We start from the raw sequence: 22,835 nt of genomic DNA on the forward strand, positions 1-22,835 counted from the left end.
TTGTATTATCTTACTAGTGGTAATCTCATTCTAACATTGTTGTCTTTGTATATGATTCAAAAAACCACCCAAGTCCAAAATTTAAAATGAACCCCACGAAGTCCCTGAAATGCTAATCGTCATACCTAATACAGGTTAATCCACTCATTTGCACGTAAAACTTACCATATTGACCAGGTAAATCTAGCTGAAGGAATTAAAATGATACACAGGTTTTTCTCTCAAAATCGCTTCCCATGGACTTGGGTGGGTTTTGTATTCATGTATTCAATTGTCCACCTTTTGAGCTGTATCAGACAGGTAGACAATTGTCCACCTTTTTAAGCTGTATCAGACAGGTAGACAATTGTCCACCATTTGAGCTGTATCAGACAGGTAGGCAATTGTCCACGTTTTTAGCTGTATCAGACAGGTAGACAATTGTCCACGTTTTTAGCTGTATCAAACAGGTAGACAATTGTCCACCGTTTGAGCTGTATCAGACAGGTAGGCAATTGTCCACGTTTTTAGCTGTATCAGACAGGACAGGTAGACAATTGTCCACGTTTTTAGCTGTATCAGACAGGTAGACAATTGTCCACGTTTTTTAGCTGTATCAGACAGATAGACAATTGTCCACCTTTTGAGCTGTATCAGACAGGTAGACAATTGTCCACTTTTTGAGCTGTATCAGACAGGAAGACAATTGTCCACCTTTTGAGCTGTATGAGACAGGTAGGCAATTGTTCACCATTTTGAGCTGTATCAGAAAGGTAGACAATTATCCACCTTTTAAGCTGTATCAGACAAGTAGACAATTGTCCACCTCTTGAGCTGTATCAGACAGGTAGACAATTGTCCACCTTTGGAGCTGTATAACACAGGTAGACAATTGTCCACCTTTTGAGCTGTATCAGACAAGTAGACAATTGTCCACCTCTTGAGCTGTATCAGACAGGTAGGCAATTGTCCACCTTTTCAGCGGTATCAAACAGGTAGACAATTGAATATATGAATACAAAAGCCACCCAAGTCCATACTGTGGCCAAATTGATTTAAGCATGGGAATTTGTTGCTATGCATAGGCCTGTCATATGTATGAAAAAACAACTCAAATTCATCCACTGTGTCTATTGAGCATGTGAAAAATAGCATGTATGAAAGAACCACCCAAGTCCATGATTTGAGTCTTGTAACACATTGATTGAAATCCAGTATGTATAAAAGTCCACTTGTAACACATTTCATTGCTTCAGAGTGACTTTTGAAGAAAAAAAAATGGGTTTAATAAAGGAAAGTGGGTGGTTTATATTACATGGCAGAATGCTTATCAACATTATACATACCTGTGTGCTTTATTTTGTATTATCTTACTAGTGGTAATCTCATTCAAACATTGTTGTCATTGTATATGATTCAAAAACCACCCAAGTCCAAAATTTAAAATGAACCCCACGAAGTCCCTGAAATGCTAATCGGCATACTTAATACAGTTAAACCCACTCATTTGCACGTGAAACTTACCATATTGACCAGGTAAATATAACTGAAGGAATTAAAATGATACACATATATTAAAATGATACTCATATATTCAATTGTCCACCTTTTGAGCTGTATCAGACAGGTAGACATTTGTCCACCTTGTCAGCTGTATCAAACAGGTAGACAATTGTTCACCTTTTAAGCTGTATCAGAGAGGTAGACAATTGTCCACCTTTTTTTATGAGACAGGTAGGCAATTGTTCACCATTTTGAGCTGTATCAGAAAGGTAGACAATTGTCCACCTTTTAAGCTGTATCAGACAAGTAGACAATTGTCCACCTCTTGAGCTGTATCAGACAGGTAGACAATTGTCCACCTTTGGAGCTGTATAACACAGGTAGACAATTGTCCACCTTTTAAGCTGTATCAGACAAGTAGACAATTGTCCACCTCTTGAGCTGTATCAGACAGGTAGGCAATTGTCCACCTTTTAAGCTGTATCAGACAGGTAGACAATTGTCCACCTTTGAGCTGTATCAGACAGGTAGACAATTGTCCACCTTTGAGCTGTATCAGACAGGTAGACATTTGTCCACCTTGTCAGCTGTATCAGACAGGTAGACAATTGTCCACCTTTTAAGCTGTATCAGAGAGGTAGACAATTGTCCACCTTTTCAGCGGTATCAAACAGGTAGACAATTGTCCACCTTTTGAGCTGTATCAGACAGGTAGACATTTGTCCACCTTGTCAGCTGTATCAAACAGGTAGACAATTGTTCACCTTTTAAGCTGTATCAGAGAGGTAGACAATTGTCCCCCTTTTCAGCTGTATCAGAGAGGTAGACAATTGTCCACCTTTTGAGCTGTATCAGACAGGTAGACATTTGTCCACCTTGTCAGCTGTATCAGACAGGTAGACAATTGTCCACCTTTTAAGCTGTATCAGAGAGGTAGACAATTGTCCACCTTTTCAGCTGTATCACACGGTTGTTTGATGGGATCATTTATTAATTTTTCAAACAAAACATCATGTACAACCAAATTTTAGGCTTAATTAGCTAAAAGTGATATCATGCTAATGTATACAGATGCTTTTAAGTCATTCTCAACTTTAATTTCCCCTCTTTTACAAAATTATTCACTTTTATAGTATCTTTTAAAGCTTTTTCGGATATAAAATGTATCTATTAATGACAAAATTGGTGGCGCTATTTAGTTACTGGAAATTACTCTTTCAAGCTTTTAATACAAATAATTCCTTTTATTGTTTAATAAAATACGTTTATAAAATTTTGTTCTTGCTTGTTTCACCTGTTCCAGCTGTTTTAAAGGCAGTATTAATCACCTAACTCTTGCATATAAAGAAATATGATTTAGGATAAATAGCGCCATCTATAGTTTACATTTGCTTAATAATGAAGCCAATTCTATATATATCAAACAACCGTGATCAGAGAGGTAGACAATTGCCCACCTTTTGAGCTGTATCAAACAGGTAGACAATTGTCCACCTTTTAAGCTGTATCAGACAGATAGACACATGTAAACATGGTAAACCTACAAATTTTACTTGCAAATGTTTAACTTGTGTTCGCGTTTACGCTACTGGAAAAGTGTGCATTCATCCCCGATGAATACGAAGCTATATAATTATGAAGAGTTGTTGAATTACTTTATTCTGCCAGGGATGTCTGACAATAAAATTCACAATTTTGAATTTGACCTCTGTATGAACTTTGACAGCCCATGTCTCATATTGCGCAATGCTGACAGAGGGCTAGTAAACTTGATTTTGTAATTGATTGTCTTGAAAAGCAATGTCTATACAAAATAAAACTTATGACGCCGAAACAAGGCAAAAAGGACCGGTAACCAAACTAGACTATACATGTAATAATAATCAAAATCTGTCAAACAAACTGTTGTATGTATATAACAATATTTCAATTATAAATTTTTTTTAATCCCCAAAATACCATATCTGGATCGGTTTTTTCCCGTCGCCATACTGAACAAACTTCCCTACACATTAAGTTTGTTTGATCAATTTCGCATTTCGCAAAACAGAACAAATATGTTTAAACGCCGTGGGTGTTTTGTTTTGTTCCTTGGATCTGTGGGTGTTTAGTTGTTCCATGAGGGGATTTTTAATAAAAGACATGACGTCGACTTTGTCATTAGCCTTCATATATAAAGGTCTGTGCTGCCATTCGTCACTCATTCTCTCATGCGGGCTTCCTGTGTGCAAAACTATCTTAAGAAAAACGCATCTGAAAAATCTTCAAAAATGTATTTACTTCTAGGACTTGTTTTGGGGATAATGCTGTGGTCTGCTCATCTAGGAGAATCTTGTTGGGCACCTGATTCAACCCAATCGTGTTTTGAAGGTAGGTTTGACGGAGAAAGGGCAGATGTTAGTTATTTCACATATTCACTCTTTAAAAAAAAATATCATTCCTTAATATATCTATGTAAAACCCGCAGCATATTTGTACCATAATGGTCGAATAGGTACATGAAAATGGTTGAGAAATCTGTTCATACTTTTGACTGTCTATGTGGTCTTGACGTGGTCTTGTATTATAATCTACATTTATTATAACGTCTTGCTATTTTGACCATGTTAGCAGTATCATAGCGCGTTAAACTTTTCGAACTTTTTCTGGTTTCTTTTTGAAGCTTTAAGAATTCATGTGATTTGAAAATTTGCGAAATATTAAGTCATTTAATATTGGTTCAAACTTTGAACTACAGATGTTTGCAAATTTAGTTTATCTAGTCCATCAATTTTTTCGACAGCTGCTGCAATAACTAACCAGTGTTTGGCTTGCATATGCCAGGTGGAATCCGGCTGCGACACTTCAAGGGGGTGTACTGCAAACAAATGTGGGCCGTATCAAATCACATCAGCCTACTGGGCAGCAGGTGGAAGCATCGGAGCTGGTAAGAGATAAGCTGAGATATGCTCGTATATATATTAGCTATTACAGTCTTTCTAAGTAAAACAACCGTTCCCATCGAATTGTTATAAAGAGTTATTTGGTATGAAAGGGAGGAATGCAAATTTAAGGGGATATGTAAGGGGCCGTCCATAATTTTCGCCATTTTCATTTACGTACAAAGCGTACGTAAGAGGGAGGGAGGTGGTAAAAATCCTGGGCATGTGTACGTAAGACAAATGCCGATTTGTTTGAGCAATAAAAAAAATTAAAGTGAAAAATTGTGATATTTTCCAATATTTTATTCATAAGTTATAACCAACTGACCTAAAATTGTTCAATTCGTTTTAACAATTTCTATAACATGCCGTGCAAACAATGATGTTCTCTTGAATTTTGAGTCTAATATGCACACACAGTTGTTTGGTGTATATAGAATTGGCTTCATTATTAACTAAATGCAAACTATAGATGGCGCTATTTATCCTAAATCACATTTCTTTATTTGCAAGGGGTAGGTGATTAATACTGCCATCAAAACACCTGGAATAGGTGAAACAAGCAACAAGGAAATTTTATAAACATATTTTATCAAACAATAAAAGGAATTATTTGTATTAAAAGCTTGAAAGAGTAATTTCCAGTAACTAAATAGCGCCACCAATTTTGTCAATAATAGATACATTTTATATCCGAAAAAGCTTTAAAAATGCTATAAAAGTGAATAATTTGGTAAAAAATGGGAAATTAAAGTTGAGAATGACTCAAAAACATCTGTATACATTAGCATGATATCACTTTTAGCTGTTTAAGCCTAAAATTTGGTTGTACATGATGTTTTGTCTGAAAAACTAATAAATGATCCTATCAAACAACCGTGCACAGTGGTCCTATTTTACATTATGCTTAATTTATTTCATACCAAAATACTAAAAAAGGTATTTTCTATCTACGCTAGGATCAATGGCAGCTAAGGCTCTAGTGTGGATTGTCACTGTTGCGATAAAAGACATGAAACCCACAGTTTAATTGCAAGAACATACACCAAACATGCCAAAGGGATGTTCCCCCTGGTTCCCCCTTTATATGACGTGATCCGGGGATATGATCCCGGGGGTTCTTAGTGGAAAAGGGAGTGTAAGATGTTCAGCAGATTTTGTAGTGCATTAGTCATCTAATGTAGATTTGGGCTGCATTTTAAGCTATATTTTAATTTATTGATGGCTTTCGTTTTCATGAAAATATGGTTTAAAAAGGATTTTTTTTTTCAGCATTTCTCAACTTATCTGTAAAAACATTAATCCAGAACCAACTGTCGTCCTGGAATACTAATATAACCCTAACTCTAAACCTAATCAAACTTAATCTAAACTCTAACCCCAGCCCAACATCCCAATGTTACTATTAGTAGTAGGCGTACTCGTGGAAATCTTTCGCCATTTTATTTGTACGTAACTCGAGGTAGGGAGGGGGGTAAAAAGTTACGTACGCTTTGTACGTAAGTGAAAATGGCGAAAATTATGGACGGCCCCTAAATTGCCAGGACGAGTTATAGGCCTATAATAATAACAATAAACAAGAATTTATATAGCGCATAAAGCAAGGCATCAATGCGCTTTAGCCATTAAAGTTGAGAGTACATATTTACATAGGTTATAGGTTATGGTATTTTTCCATGCGCATAATGTAAATCATAGATAACAAATTGTGTTCTATTTTGAACTATTATTGCCATAAATTATGATTAACGAACCCAAATGAATCCCCGAATAAATCAAACACTAAATGAGAGTAATCGAGCTTCTGTTAATTAAAAAGTGCTAGGTGACCATAAGATGATAATATTGCAAAATATTAAGATTTTTTTAAAATACAAATGAAATACATGTAGACCTATCTCTAACATAAACATAAACACACCCTAGCGCATAAGGCCAAATAAAAAATAAACATGTTTCACGTCCCCTCCCGCTTCCTTTTTTGAGGTTTCCTCAAATATTTTTTTATTTTTTGAAATTCAGTTATAAATTTTCAAAAAACATGTCTAGGAAGTTGGAATGCTTTCTATAGCCTTGATAAGATACAACAAACATTTTAGGAAGGTTTTGTGATCATTAGAGGGGGTGTAACTCTCAGAACAACAAATAAAAAAGTGCCTCCTCCTTTTTCCAGACATTATTGTACACGCTAAAACAGCTCCAAGTATGGGTATTTACACCAATTTTGCGATAAAAAATAGAAAATAAAAAGCCCCCTCTTCCTCCTTTTTTTCGAAAACCCGGACGTGAAACATGTTTTATTTTTTACTTGGCCTAATACCATGATCATGCTTCATGATAATACTGTACAAATTGTAAAATTCCACTGTTGTGTGTTTTAATATAAGTAGATTTTCGTACCGTGGCGTCAAAATCAATCGTTGTCATGTCAACCAGTTCATGTTCATTGTGTCCGGAACTACGATAAAAAATTATCACAACACAAAGTCAATTAGTTGCTAACAGGTACGCAAGCCAAGCGTGGCGTGAACAAATTACTAGGGCATGAGCAGGGGGGTGACACTAAATTCACGGCTTTTATTTAGCCACGCAAACCTATGGACATTTTGTTGGCTTGCTCTCAACAAAGTGAGGCAAGGTATCGATCGGTTATGAATAATTCACATCAACTCTTACTCAGCTCATGTGATTGAGGTCACCACATAAAGGTGTCGTAAGTTTAGCGAATCGAACCTGTTGAAGATAGTAAAAAGCGCCCCAAGCAAGGTTAGACCAGGCGGAAGTGGGTCAACTACTATGATCCCATCAGGCCACAGTGATTTGTTTCTGCAAGAAAGTCTTTTAATTTGATAATGGAATGTCTTGTTGATATAGTAATGTCGAAATTGAGACTTACTATCGATAATACAAAGGAAATATACGACAAGCATAAGATATGAAATACAGTGAGTATTTGAAGTAAAAAAATCACGTGACCTTCCAAAATGGCACCCGCGGCAATAGTTTTTGCCATGTGCTTCCTCCCTGTGGAAAAGTATCCCGAAAAATATCAATCTGCACTAATACACTTATTGGTGTAGCCTGCCAGTATGAATTATTGTTGAAAAGTAGAAAAGCACCGTAATTTTGACATTTAATTGTATACCGCCACTAATAATCCAAAAATCCGATCTTTATTCATCACGTCTATTGGCTCATTTTCTTACATTGAACTATTATAGGCACTTCAACATCGATGATAACCAGCGTACACCACAAGACCCCAGAAAAAAAATCATAGGCTCACGTCAAGCCGTCTGTACCTGTCTTCAATCATATAATAGATTGAATACAATACCGTTCTTTTCAAAGAGACTAATCTTACAGGTGCATGAGTGATTAGCATATCTTTGACATCTATGGTTCAATGCAGCGGTAGGTCCTACTGCATGAACGTGAGTGCGGGCGATATAGTCAAAATTGTATTCATCTATTGTTATGGTAGTTAATCCGATTTAAATACGTCACTTCGCCTGCGTGCCTATAAACGTATTCTGTTAGGGAGTAGCCTACATTAAACAATTACAATTTCAAACTTTGTGATTGGCAATAGGCCCCTACCGGTATGCAAAAAGTATGCATGGGTGACACCCAGGAGCGATTATAGTATTTGTTTCCTTGCTACATCATATTTTGATTGTTTCCGTTTGCCATAATTTAACACAGAATAAAAGCAAAACTCACTGAAAAATAACATTTGCTGAAAATCAACTAAGTTTAGGGAGTGTTCAGAAATACTTTGGTGGGGGACAATATATTTGTTCGTGTTACAAATTTTTAACCCCCCTATCCCCTCTTCGTGAACCCAAAACTTTGTTGACCCCCGGTCTCACAAGTTAATGGACCTAAAACTGTTATGACCCCACCCTCATATTAAGTACAAAACTATTTTTCCCCCCCCCCAACCTGTACCATTGTACATCAAACGATAGAGGAAATAATATTATTAAATAATACTAAAACTTGTATTCATGTCAGTGTTGTGAGTCGGTAAATTACCGGTTAATTTACATGGTAATTTACCGCCATCTTAATTTACCGTAGTAAAATAGGGTAATTTTTTTTTAAATTAAAACTTCAAATAATATTTTTTTGTTTGTTTGTTTTAGATGACAATTACAGTTTCATGCAAAAGAGTTATGCAAATACTTTAAAATGTACGTTCGGCACATAGGCCTACGCGTCATGGCCTATACCTGCCTGGCAAAGCTAGTCTGGTCGGAATGTGCATAATAAATATGTTTCGTTCGGTAGCCGATACAAACGGCAACTACTCTGTCCCTTGATCAAACGTCTATTATATTAACGCCCTCTGGCCAGGTCAGACCATAATTTTAATAACAATATGCTATTAACATATGAATTGGACACATGCAAATTACGAAGTGTCACATCCTGATTTAATAATCCTTGGCATGAGTATCCATGGCGCAATCGATACCATTGATAGTTACCGGGGTACTACACCCCTGGCCAATTTTGTGCCTATTTTTGCATTTTTCTCAAAAATTATAGCGCATTGGGGACAAGTAAGATATGTATGTTGTAGGGGCAAGGACTACAACTACTGTTTTGAAAAATTCAACAACTCAAGGCAAGTATTTATTGATTTATTGATCAAATACTGGTTTTCCCTCATTTTTGACTGTAACTCTGTGCTGAAATAAAATTTCCAGTGCAATAGTTGTAGTCCTTGCCCCTATAATATACATATCTTACTTGTCACCAATGCGCTATAAAATGCAAAAATAGGCACAAAATTGGGCAGGGGTGTAGTACCCCCTTAATATAGCTTGGTAGATACAATTTTTGAATTCAGCATACCCGAATAACCAAAATAATTTGGTTGTCAGCTTTTACGCGGATTTGCCGCTTGATGCTGAAATAACCACATAACTTGGAAAATAGAAACAATCAAGCAAGAAGGGCATGTTGAATTGGAATATTTCTCTCTCTTTCCCTTGTTGTATTCTCTAGACTGGGAAACCTGTACTGGTGTACCGGATAAGACATGCGCTGAAGACACAATCAAATGTTATCTGGGTCAACACGTCGGCGCCCTTATAGTGCATCACGGACGTTTACTGACTTGCGAAGATTGGGTGCGTGTTCACCACGCCGGTGGACTAGACGGAATGAACAGTGCGAGTGCGGATGCCTACTGGCGCAGTGTGCAAGCAGCCGGGTGCTCTTAAGAATGACGGGATTAAAACGTGGTACCAATATGATCACCATAATCAACGGCGATTTTAATAATAATTATATGTAGCATGTAGTTTTATAAGATATAGCTATGTAAAAAAAGACAGTTTCATATTCCAGATTTCTTGAGTCAGTGAAAGTGCTAGATATTTAATTGCATTTGTACAATTTTTAATAGAATTCATAGAAACCCTGTTCATGTACCATGAGAGACTACCTTTATAGTGAAACAAAACTTGATTGATCCGTTGTATTGATTCCAAATTACCATGGTTACCAAATCATAGAGCGTACCCCCAAACAATGGAATTTGTCTAACATACGAAGAGACAAACCGGCGGAATTATATTATTATTTGATAAGTTGATGATCAATTCCGGGATCCTCCGAGATTTTTTTCGAAGGTACATACAGGGTGTCCCAAAAGTCTCGATACCTTTTTAAACCTTTGTATCTTTAGAAAGAAATGGTATACAGAAAATTTGAAAACATATTTGGAAAGAAAACACTTGGGCAATTTTTTTGGTACCAAACTTGTCCCCTTTTGTGCCTCCTAGTTAAAAATAATGTTAGATGAATGTACAGGTACATAACGCGTAGTACCATACAGCAGTTATTCTTTTTTTCTGAACATTCACAGATCTTCTTGGGCTTGCTAAGCACGTCTTACTTTATCAGTGTTTCATGTAGATCGTCCTGTCTTCCTACGTCCATAGCCCACTGAATCATGCACTGATCCTATCTTCTAGAATTTGTTGACAATGTTTTTTATGCAGCATTTGGATGGTCCTTGAGCATGTCCAGTGAGTTGATAATATTCTTTGAACTTCTTTTGAGTAAGTTTAAACGATTTCGTTTTGGCATAAAACCAAAGAATATGAATTCATTGTTGTATATTGTAAGTCATGTTGAAACAACGCCATTTATTACTTATTCATGCATACAAAATGTCATCACTGCAAAAACAAACCGCTTAAATGCGCTTGAATGGAATGCCGGGGGGAGAACAATGATTTCAACAGGACGGTGCGACTCCACATACAGCGAAAGTGACTCTCGAGTGGCTTGAAAAACTTTTCCATGAGAAGATCATATCCCTCAAAACTGATCAACCTTGGCCACCTCTAGATTCTCTAGATTTAAGTCCACCTGATTTTTTTTCTGTGGGGTTATCTCATAGACCGAGTGTATAGCACAGAACCTCGCAGCATACATGACTTGAAGGAAACATAAAGAGTGAGATAAGAAAAATTGACAGAAACACTTGCAGAAGCGCCATTGCAGAACTTCACCGTCAGAGTATGCGAGTGTGCAAATTTAAATGGTGGACATCTTTAGTATATTCTGAAAGGCTAAACTACTTGAGGCAAAACATAAAAACCCATACTACGGAAGAACAAAGTAAAACAATGTGAAGTTGTTGGGAATATCGGGGGAATATTGTTTCAATTTGACAGTGTTCCTGGTGATTTATTGCTTTGCCATTAACCATTTTGCATATGCGCGACGCTGGTTCGTGCATAATGTCTTCTGACTGAGTATGAAAAAGGGAGTTTCAATGTGACAATTCAGTAATGATCGGGGTATCAACTCAATCAAAACATTATAAAATCCTTGAGATGAGGAATATTACTTTACCAAGTTACTTTGTTAGATTGTGAGCAATTACAGAAGAGGGTGCTTTTTTGACAATTTGTTTGCATTTAATTAAGTGTTTTTGTTTATCCGCTTGAAAGAACAGTTTTTCAATATGATAAACATTCGCTCGTATCTTCGTATTAAAACATGCAAATATTAGCAAATTTGGTACCAAAAAAATTGCCCAAGTGTCTTCTTTCCAAATATGTTTTCAAATTTTCTGTATACTATTTATTTTTAAAGATACAGCGGTTTAAAAAGGTATCGAGACTTTTGGGACACCGTGTATTTTAAACAATAGAACAGTGTAATCTTAAATCTTAAGGGGGTACTACACCCCTGCCGAATGTTGTGCTTATTTTTGCATTTTTCTCAAAAATTATAGCGCACTGGTGACAAGTAAGATATGCATATTATAGGGGCAAGGACTACAACTACTGCACTGGAAATTTTATTTCAGCACAGACAAAAGTTGTGGAGTTACAGTCAAAAATGAGGGAAAACCAATATTTGATGAATAAATCAATAACTACTTGCCTTGAGTTGCTGAATTTTCAGTGCAGTAGTTGCAGCTCCTTGCCCCTATAATATACATATCTTACTTGTCATCAATGCGCTATAATTTTTAAGAAAAATGCAAAAATAGGCACAAAATTGGCCAGGGGTGTAGTACCCCCTTAAGCAAATCTAACAATAATTATCATAATTCACTCTATATCCTGCAGCTAAGGATTTGAACTGCATCAGCCTTTCTCGGCTCTAAAAGGATATCAGTACCTTTAATGCAGTGGCTCCGGTACCAATAATTTCGGAGGCTGTGGGCCAGTACCACTGGACCCACAATAACTTGGGCGATGCACCATTGCCCCCCCCCCCTATTAAAATCTTCCGGATTATAGCAACGATTCATTCTTAACATTAGTTATTTTCCTTTCATAAATAGAATCAGAATAAAACTGAAAATAATAATAATAATACCGAAATATCCGTCACCCCCCCCTTCACATGCCAGATTTTAGGATCTTAAATTATTTTATACGAGCGCAGCAAAGTAGGAAAATATTTGAATATAGAATGTTTTTCTATACCTTCGTCATATCAATCGAAAACAGTATCTAAAATGTATGTGATTGACCCACCCCCTTTCGACCTGCCAGATAATGTTTGCCCCCACTTTTATTCCTTTTTTAATGGCCTGCGAAAAATCATTGCCCCCCTCCCACACACACACACACACACACACATATATATAATTATTGCACCACCCCTTTTTGTCTATGTACTCCGCCAGCATAGTCAAGTTTTATAGTATACGAACAATTTCGTATTGGCGGTGTTTAAAGCTCGCGGGTTCAAACTCAAAGACATGTTTACGAGTGTTTACTGTGAGTAATGTAATATTAAATTCGAATCAGAATTTTAGAACGCTTTTCTGACCATTAAATTTACCAGTGTTTACTGAAAACTGCATTTTGTCTTTGCTTTATCTTAATTTATGTATGCTGAGTGTTATAAGTAACTAGAGAACGACAGCATTTGTTGTTGCTGCTGCAACTTCAACTATTAAGTAAGAGCTATTTATACAGCTTTAAATTCAATGCAGTTGGCACTCTTTGCGCAATGTATGAGTATAATAGGATTCAGTTCGACTGAGAAAGTGTGTCTGATTTAATATACTACATTCCCCCTAGTTACAACTTGAAATTTGACCTGACCTTTGACCTTAGATGACCCTTGTGGTTTCATATTCCCAAAGTGTTAGCAGTCAAGTTACAGCTCAATTGGAGCAACTTTACATTTGACCTGACCGTTGACCTCAGATGACCTTTACGGTTTCATTCTCCCCACGTGTCAGGGATCATTTTCTGCAAGTTACAGCCCCATTAGAGCAACTTTAAATTTGACCTGACCTTTGATGACCTTTGCGGTTTTATACTCCCCAAGTGTCAGGGATCATTTTCCCCGAGTTACAGCCCGATCGGAGCAACTTTAAATTTGACCTGACCTTTGACCTCAGATGACCTTTGCGGTGTCATACTCCCCACGTGTCGGGGATCATTTTTCCTGAGTTACAGCCCAATCGGAGCAACTTTGAATTTGACCTGACCTTTGACCCCAGATAACCTTTGCGGTTTCATACTCCCCAAGTGACTTCGGATGACCTTTGTGGTTTCATACACCCCAAGTGTCAGGGATCATTTCTCCCAAGTTACAACCCAATCAGAGCAACTTTAAATTTGACCTGACCTTTGACCTCAGATGACCTTTGCGGTTTCATACTCCCCAAGTGCTAGGGATCGTTGTACCCGAGTTACAGCCCGATCAGGGCTACTTCCAATTTGACCTGACCTTTGACCTTGGATGACCTATTTGACCTTAGATGACCTATTTGACCTTAGATGACCTAGCAAACGCAAACTTGCTCTGGATTTGCATGTACATGTGTAGGCCCAATATCATACAATGATGCACCAATTCATTAAACACTGAAAACTTTAAATGAATTAGTAGAAAGATAGATATTCCTCTGGTGCTTGGGGTATACCAATGTTTCTTTCAAATAATTAACTCTAGCCACTTTTTACTTGAGCCACTTGTTGCACTTGTTGGTGCAATACTCCAAGCCCTGTATTCAATGTTATCAGAGCTATTTATATCTTAACCACAGTATAGACCAAACTGGACATGTCTGAGATTGCTTGCAAGCTTTGGTCTGCTGCCAATGGCTGCCACTATGCAGTAACTTGATTACACACTTACACACACACCACACAGCACACAGCACGCAGCACGCAGATGTTACAGAGTTGGCATTATTAGTAGTATGATGTAAAATCGAATTGATTTGGGCGTGGGTATGGGCGAACTTGAAGTACAGGTATCTGGAGCATTGGAAGCAACGAGTTACCCAAAATCACAAGGGAAGGTAGTGACTGGGCCGCCGAGTGCGAATATGTATTCATTCTCTAAGGTTCGTGTTTGTTTTAAATTTTTGGGCGTTTTTCCAAAATTTGATATTTTTGGTGATATTTCAAAAAAGCGAAATGCCAAAGACAAATCTTACTGGGGACATACTTTGTTATTGTTAATGCAGTTCATTTCCACATACCATTCCACATGGTGATTTACTAATATTATATATTTTGTGACTGCAATTTGGCGCTTTCAATGCGTTTTGAAGCTTAATCAAAAAGGCACAAATGTTGGTGTGAAAATGGTCGCGCTTAACGCTTTCTTATTCTAAAGTACATTAAGACCACACACAACGTGAACGTCCCTATTGAGCCTTCCCGAGCAGTAATAGCTCGAGGGGGGGGGGGCTTCGTTGTTGAAGGTATACCGTGTGTGGGGGTACCTTTTCAGCGAGTCAAGTGTGTTTTCTGTGGATACTAATGCGCCCAATTGGGTGCATTTGAGTAATAAAGTGCCCTTAGAAGCGCCCAATCAGTGCACATTTGGGTGCCTTCTGGTGAAAAATTGGTATACTGATGGGTTACAAAAACAGCAAAAAGTAGGTATAAAGAAAGTCAGCGTGGCACATCCCCGTACACAATATTTTTAGAAGAACCCTCCCCCCTCCGGAATAATGGCATCCATCAGTGCTGACATCAATGAATTAGTTAATGCGATTTAATGAATTCGTTATTTACTGTTGTTTAGGCCTACGTGAATCTCTCTCTCACTCTTTCTCTCCCACTCTCTCTCTCTCTCACTCTCTCTCTCTCTCTCTCTCTCCCTCCCTCCCTCTCTCTCTCTCTCTCCCTCCCCCCCCCCCTCTCTCTCTCTCTCTCTCAGTCTAAAACGTTTTATTATTATTATTATTTATCGTTATTATAACATAGTAGACTTGGAAGAAATCTTTTAGCATACGGGCGTATTACACAATATCAATGCGCCAAAAGTGCAATGGTGATGAGTTCCGGTAAAAAAACTATACGACAATTTGAGGCAATTTGGTGTCCTATGAGACTTAGTTTTCTATGAGGTTGGCATGTTCAAATTAAAACCAAAGAATGCAACACGTTAATCACTTAAATGGACCAAAAATTTAAAAAAACAACGATTTTTTATTTCACACCACCAAATAGTATTATATGGTTATGCGCCCTTAATTTCCATTCTCAGAAAAACTCATTTACACGTAAAGTGATCATTAAAATGAGCAGAAATTTGCATAATTTTGGCTAAATTTGGATTGGTCATGATTAGTAATATTGAATCCTGCAAGTGTACCACAGGTGGGAGATATAGAGAATTATTTAATGATTTTAAGCAGCATTTTCTATAGAAAAAGACTGGCATCCTTTTCAATGGTGATCTGCGCCATATGCCAATACATGCATGACTGCCGAATTCAGAACCGGGGATTAGCTTGAACTTGGAAATTACATGTATCAGGGTACATGTACTGTTTGAATGTATAAGTGATGGGGGTTGTATAGACCTATATGTTCAGTACCGTAGTTACCCAGCAAACACAAAACGTTTTCGACATCATTCGCAAAAGGTTATAAAAGGTTGTCAGAAAACCTTTAAATGTCGGGTTATATAAAGGGTACATTAATGGTATAAAACGTTTTATAACATTAAAAACATTTGTTCGTAATTTACTGCACAGCAAACACAAATGTTTTACAGAAAACATTTAAATGTCGGGTTATATAAATGGTATAAAAACGTTTTAATAACATTCCAAAAACGTTTTTGAAAACTTGGTGCAAATCATTCTAAACAGAATGTTATTTTGGGGTTGAAAAAATATTTTTCAACAAATGTTTGCCCAAAATATTTACAATAACGTTTTTAAAATGTTTTCGTGACCTTTATATAACCCGACATTTAAATGTTATTAAAACGTTTTGTAAATAACATTTTAAGAACATATCTGTGTTTGCCTGGTGCAAATATTTTAACATAATGTTATTTAAGTGTTGACAAAATATTTGGCCAAAAATGTTTGCAAAAATAGTTTACAATGACATTTCGAAAACATTTTAAAAATATTGTTGTAGTGTGTTTTCATACAAAACGTTTTAAAACGAATTCATGACCTTTATATAACCCGACATTTTAATGTTATTAAAACGTTTTTACCTAAACCAAAACCCAAAATATAACTTATTTAAAACGTTTTTAAAACGTTTTTGTGTTTACTGGTAAGCATATAAACATCTCAAAAAAGTAACTAACCTCCCATAATGGCCATTATTTAAAATCGGGCAATTGTATTCCAAATCTGTAAAATGCGTTGGAAGCAGAATTGATTTCTGCACATTTTGACACCTCATCTGTAGCAATTGACTAAATATTGACGTCACAGCGTACATTTAAATGTAACCCAAGATTTGAAAGTTGCATTAAATTCTATCGCTCTGTATTCAGTAAAATGGAAGGAAATCCGTGTAATGATATCTGAGTGACTTTGTATTGTTGTAAGCAACGTGGTAAGTGCAATTTTCAAATCTGGACCTCACTACATTAAATTGACCGGTGTTTTATTGTTTTCTAAGCTATCGTATCAAATTAGGTGTCAAAATGCGCAGAAATAAATTCTGCTTCCAACGCATTTTACAGATTTGTAATACAATAGCCCGTTTTTGAATAATGGTCATTATTTAAGGGGGGGTTAGTTACTTTTTTGAGATGTTTAGATTTCAGGCTGGTGATAATGCATTTGTCAATTAAACCCTGGGCCACTCCAGACCTTAGACCCCGAGAATATCGGGACAGATAGGCCGGACATGTGCCGGCCGGCCCTATTCAATGGAATTGGCCGAGAGTTAGCCGGGGAGATTTAACATTTTAGAAATTTAGCCCTGGCATAAGTCCTAGCCCCTTCACCCCCCCCCCCCCCGGCCCGGTACCCTGGCCGAGGGGGGGGCTGAAATGGACAGGTGCATATTAGCCATATAATTGATAACATGGACAAAATTATTTCTTCATAATGAGTTTATCTTCTAAATAGGCTTTACCTGACACGTAATGCCGCGAGTCAATTAAAAGTAATTTGTCCGTCAATTCCTATCCTACCCTATCCTAAGTCCAACCCTAATCATATAGCATAACCCTAAGGGGTGTGCTCCTTTTGAATGGATAATAGTTTGGACATGCAAAGTCATATTTGTCAAAAAAGTGGACTTAATTTTGTCCAGAATGAAAGTACACAGTGTTCATTGTAGTTCTGTTGTTGTTAATGTTGTTGTTGTCGTCGTCGTTTTTGTTGTTGTTGTTGCTGTTATTGCTGTTGCATTTGATGTTACTGTTCTATTAACCGTTATAAACTTGTTGAGTTTATATATAGATGGACAATAACCTTAAATCGGATTATAATCGGACCTATACGGTATCGATCCAGTCACGAGCTGTTGAAACACTACAAATGCCAGAATATTGGTCACTGCGAATGTCAACTTCTGTTTCGATATACAGTAGGTGGAAGGTAAAAGACCATGGGTGATACCAAAGAGAGGAGTACACCAGGAACGATCAGGTAAAGGAGTTGAAAGGTGTACCGCCGACTAAACAAAATACGATACGTAAGGGTGGAGAACTGTTGATATTCAAAACCAATTCGAGGGACAGATTCTTTAAAGATGGAGAGCTGTCATGATTCCCAGTATATATTCTCCAAGAGCCTGTTGGTTATGAAAAATCAAAGCTGTTATTAAAAAACATTGTATAAGCCTTGATATAGAGGCAAAGGTCTATGTCGCATTTAAGACTTGGCAGCCTGTACAGGGAATCTCTCTCTCTGTGTCAGGTGGCGCTGTGTAGCGCTGCTGTGGTCTTCACAAGAGTACGCCATCTCACTCGATCTGATGCCAAGTGCGTTGCACCTTGCATTCCTTGGTTAGAAACCAGCTTCACATCATTAGTCCAAGATGTTGGTGGACGTCCTCTTCCTCGTTTGCCTTCCATAGCCCCTTGCAAAATCTGTTTTTCTACACCTCCATGTTTCCTGACAATATGGCCAAAGTACTTTAGCTTTCTCTCCATTATGCCGCTTCTGATGGTTAGACTTGTACCAATCTTGTCGAGGATCCAGGAATTTTTTCTCCTGTCTTTCCATGTCACTCGTAGAAGCCTCCTGTAACACCACATCTCAAAAGCATCTACTCTTTTCCTATCATTCTTGGTCATAGCCCAAGACTCGCATCCATAAGTGGCAATGGAAAACACAGTTGCACGAAGTAGGCGTACCTTGAGGTCAATGTTACTCTCATGCTTACATTCGAGGCCAAATAGTACGGTGGGTGGCCAGGTCCTTCCGTACCAACAGTAGAGGGCCATTCCTGAGGGAATAAATGACTGATTTAATAATTGATACCTCAACATGTGTTGTGCCCAAGGTCTCTGTGCATTTTTCATTCACCTGGGCCAACTTTCCAGCTCATGATCTAATTATATCCTTTGAAATAATTTTAAGTGGCTTATTTTTACGATTTACGATAAATAGCGCCATCAGCGTTAACATTTACTTTAAAATGACTTTTGTTTTACATGCCATCAAAAACCTTGCAAATCTAGGCGAAACCAAGATTCAAATAAGGATGGGTAGGGCTGTGTACAAATGATACTCAGACCCTTTTTTGTGATGGAGGAGGCCAGCTTCCTCATTTGAATTAGAAAATTCAAAGAAACCAGTTAGTAGCTTCAATTTTTAAGTATCAGATCGAAAATATGTTATATCCATGTCGTTAGCACAATTAGCACCTTAGGGGTCGGTCCATTTATGCAGATATTAATACAATTAAACAGCATATCAACAGTTTGATGAGGTTAGTGGTTGACCTGGTTTGGGTTTATCAGCTTAAATCCGCTACCAGGTTCATAAAAGACAACTCTTTTTGTTGTGTAGATAATTCTAAAAGGAGTAAACTTGAATTCCTTTAGTTATTTGTTTGTTTGCTTTTTTAATGTCAAAACATAATTCCTGTCCAATATCTGTTATAGTTCAATTCTACAACTCCATCACATTTTCCACACTAAATAATCTGTCTTTTTGTCATAAAAATTGGCTATAGATAAAAAAAAAATATTTTAATTGATGCCAGAAATGGTACTTGCATAACTGCAGCTTCAAACGATTATAAAAACGTGAAGTAATAATTTGATCATTAATATTCATTAACCATTGCACAGTTAGCGTGCCGTATCGTTAACCACAGTTTCCGAATTCGTCAGCTTCACTGTAGCAATAATAAGGTACAAGCGTATTATTGAAGACTGAATTAAAAAGACTAGTTTGCGTATGACGTCCTGTCAACCAGACCAAAATGCCTTACTGCGAAGGTCAGCAAATTATCACGTCGCGCCTTTGCTCTGAAGTCAGTCGCAACCTAGTATTTTTAATTCGGTATTCAATTATAGTATGATGCTAGATGTTGTGATGTTGTGATTGCTTTCATATTTGCCAATTGAATATATGAATACAAAAACCACCCAAGTCCATACGTTGTCCAAATTGAGTTAAGCATGGGAAATTGTTACTATACATAGGCCTGTCATATGTATGGAAGAACAACTCAAATTCATCATCTGTGTCTATTGAGCATGTGAGAACTAGCATGTATGAAAGAACCACCCAATTCCGTGATTTGAGTCTTGTAAAACATTGATTGAAATCCAGTATGTATAAAAGTCCACTTGTAACACATTCATTGCTAGAGAGTGACTTTTGAAAAAAAAATGGGTTTAATAAAGGAACGTGTGTGGTTTATATTACATGGCAGAATGCTTATCAACATTATACATACCTGTATGCTTTATTTTGTATTATCTTACTAGTGGTAATCTCATTCCAACGTTGTTGTCTTATTATATGATTAAAAAAACCACCCAAGTCCAAAATTTAAAATGAATCCTACAAAGTCCCTGAAATGCTAATCGTCATACTTTATACAGTTTTATCCACTCATCTGCACTCAAAACTTACCATATTGACCAGGTAAATCTATCTTAAGGAATTAAAATGATACACAGGTTTTTCTATAAAAATCACTTCCCATGGAATTGTGTGGGTTTTGTTTTAATGTATTCAATTGATAGCATCATTAGCACATTAAATTATATTTTTAGCCACAAATGCAGAAAAACTGAATTTTTACCTATTAATGTTTAGGGAATCTGCTTTTGAAAATCACCGATAACCAATGTGTAAATGTCTGCCAAACACCAACTAGTCTGCAGGACAGGATGCTCCTAAAAGTAACCTTTCAGGCCTGGAGGTAACCTGTCTATATATTTTATGTATAACTGTGGTTTGATGTATCGATACTCGAACGCTCTCTGAGTGCCTAGTTTTCAGTAGGCAATATTTTCCAAGGTGGGCAAATTTGCCAAATCGTACAGCTAATCCGCTACCCAAAACAAACGACTTTACCAGGAACGTGTGCGCGCAAAAATGTGCGATTCTAATGCTGAAATGGGTCAAAATAATACCATCAAGGATAAACTCTGCTATACCTATCTCCTAGGTTTAGTATTATGTATAAAGTTGACACTGCACTAGACCTTACCTTCAATATTGTAACAGCCGAAGTACAGGAATACAGCCCATCCAAGAAGGTTAAGAAACGTAATAGTAGTGGCCATGCTTAATCTGGAAAATTAGAAAATATATCATGTTGATTTTGCTGTTGCTTTTTCAAACCTGATTGTATTTGCAATGTATGCACAATTTTTACGTGGTAATTTTGAATTAATAAATTTGACAAATTTATTAATTCCATAGAGTACCGTGATCATATTGCCAAGATAATAAGTGGTTTTCTTTAAATTGACCTCATTTTTTCGGCTTACAATGGATTTATCCTTCCTGGCAGTTATTATTAATATTTGACAGAATTCGTACATTATGTCTTTAATAATAATTTGGCCATAAAAACTGCCTGTGTTTAAAATCACTCACTCCATAATTGTGTATGCCCCACTTATAATATGTAGCCAAAATAGATAGCAGCTTGAAATGACGCGTTATTTGTTAACATTATCATAGTCTTGAGTATTTTAGTAGGTAATCCTGAATGTGGCTAGTCAACAGTGCGATATCATAATATTTAATGAGGTTTTTATTCAGTCGCAAACAGAGTAGAAGAAATAAGGAGGGAAAAAGAAAATACTTCTTATTTTCTATATAATGAGGAGGACGAGTAGAAACAGGACAAAATTTGAATTATTTGCAGTGATTTGAACATATAACCGTCTGTGATTTTCTTAATATAATGGTTTATCTAAAGCATATTGTTTAAATCAACCCTCATGCAACCTAGTAGAAGTTGTACCACCCTGATACTAAAACGCTCGCTTTTACACTCAAATGACTTCATCTAATCGTAGATCCACCTTCCGTGGGTAAGACTGACCAACAGACATCGTGGTGAGGGTGGATTGGTCAAACACCGGCTTTTTAAGTAAATTTTATGATAATCATTATAATTTGTGCTCTGGCGAAATTAATCTAAAGAATTTGGAAATTAAAACCTAGTAGTATTAAAATGGTCATAATCCTTTCATATTTAACGAAAAATACGTTGAAAAGCACATGTCCGTGGATTTTTTCGTTTGTTTGTTTGTTTTTAATCTGTGTTTTGTACATAGCTAGAATTTCCAAATTTTTGCCACGCCGTGGACACATTATGACACGTGGGAAATGTTTGTACTTATTTTGGTATCACTGAATAGAAGATTAGTTATACATTTATACCACAAAATAGATAATGTGTAATATCGAAAAATAGAGTAGGGTTGCAACAACCCCAATCTTAGTTTGTGCAACAAAATTTACCTCAGTAAAATGAGGGTTATTACATTAAATTACTTACCGAACATCGGACTGCAACAGAGCAGGGTAGATTTTTTGACTTGTGGAATAAAGCTCTCGCTACATATCGTATAGATACCTTGCTAATATCCAAAAAGAATTGAACCAGCAATTTGGAAGCCAATAAATTGGCCATCCTAAATTATAATGGTTTAGCCAAAGCATTGTGAGGCTGATGATGTCTATGTAGTTAACACAATTGATATTACGCACAGGAGTGATTCATGGATCAGTCCCGTGTCGACTTGCATTAACCGTTGCCTCAATGGGTTACCTGATGCAACCAGCTGGTGGTAAATCTGTAGTACATTAATAGTTATGTAGTTAAACAACGACCTCTATAACTGACACCTTGTGGACTTACCTGTAACTACCAGTGGCGCAGTACTATTTTGACAATGACACGAACACTGGGAAGAGAGGAAGCAAACAGAACAATGATTACCAAATTATTACATTCGCACACAAGGCAATCTAGTCATAAAATTTGTGTAAATCCTGGCAAATTTACTAAATAAAATACTGATCGTAAGTTTTACAATTGCTGTGCTCATTGGTCAATTACCAAGTATATTTTTAATGGGAGAGCGAGTTGGCGCAGCGGTTGTTCCCTCGCCTTTCACCGCCATTGTTCTGATATTATCGAATTTAATGGAGTTTGAGATTTTATTTACTGAACCTAAATACCAATAAGTGTTGATCTGAACTGAAATGCACTTGTAACGTACCAC

The 22,835-nt window shown here is 36.8% G+C and overlaps 2 protein-coding genes across 2 annotated transcripts in view; one reads left to right on the forward strand and one right to left on the reverse strand.

Annotated features, from left to right (window-relative positions):
* The window catches only part of LOC140146600 (neuronal acetylcholine receptor subunit alpha-10-like), a 38,430-nt gene extending 16,211 nt beyond the window's left edge, over nt 1–22,219 (reverse strand). Inside the window, exons 1-2 of the mRNA XM_072168471.1 lie at nt 22,106–22,219; nt 20,801–20,883 (exon numbers count right to left, since the gene is read on the reverse strand). Of these exons, the coding sequence (XP_072024572.1) occupies nt 20,801–20,876 (76 nt within the window). The 5' untranslated portion in view covers nt 20,877–20,883; nt 22,106–22,219. The remainder of the gene's footprint in view (nt 1–20,800; nt 20,884–22,105) is intronic.
* Nucleotides 3,699–12,752, forward strand: LOC140146599 (lysozyme 2-like). Its single transcript, XM_072168469.1, has 3 exons — nt 3,699–3,852; nt 4,265–4,408; nt 9,420–12,752. The coding sequence occupies exons 1-3, from the start codon at nt 3,753–3,755 to the stop codon at nt 9,635–9,637; spliced, it is 462 nt and encodes a 153-aa protein (XP_072024570.1). The 5' UTR covers nt 3,699–3,752; the 3' UTR covers nt 9,638–12,752.
* Nucleotides 22,220–22,835: the final 616 nt, after the last annotated feature.

This window comes from Amphiura filiformis, chromosome 2, assembly GCF_039555335.1.
Source record: "Amphiura filiformis chromosome 2, Afil_fr2py, whole genome shotgun sequence".
Taxonomy (NCBI): Eukaryota; Metazoa; Echinodermata; class Ophiuroidea; order Amphilepidida; family Amphiuridae; genus Amphiura; species Amphiura filiformis.

Bases quoted from the DNA above. Each gene is read 5' to 3' on its own strand.
- LOC140146599 (XM_072168469.1), top strand. From the start codon at position 3,753: ATGTATTTACTTCTAGGACTTGTTTTGGGGATAATGCTGTGGTCTGCT. The intron at 3,853-4,264 runs GTAGGTTTGACG...TTTTTTCGACAG, and splicing joins AACCCAATCGTGTTTTGAAG to CTGCTGCAATAACTAACCAG. The intron at 4,409-9,419 runs GTAAGAGATAAG...TGTATTCTCTAG, and splicing joins AGGTGGAAGCATCGGAGCTG to ACTGGGAAACCTGTACTGGT.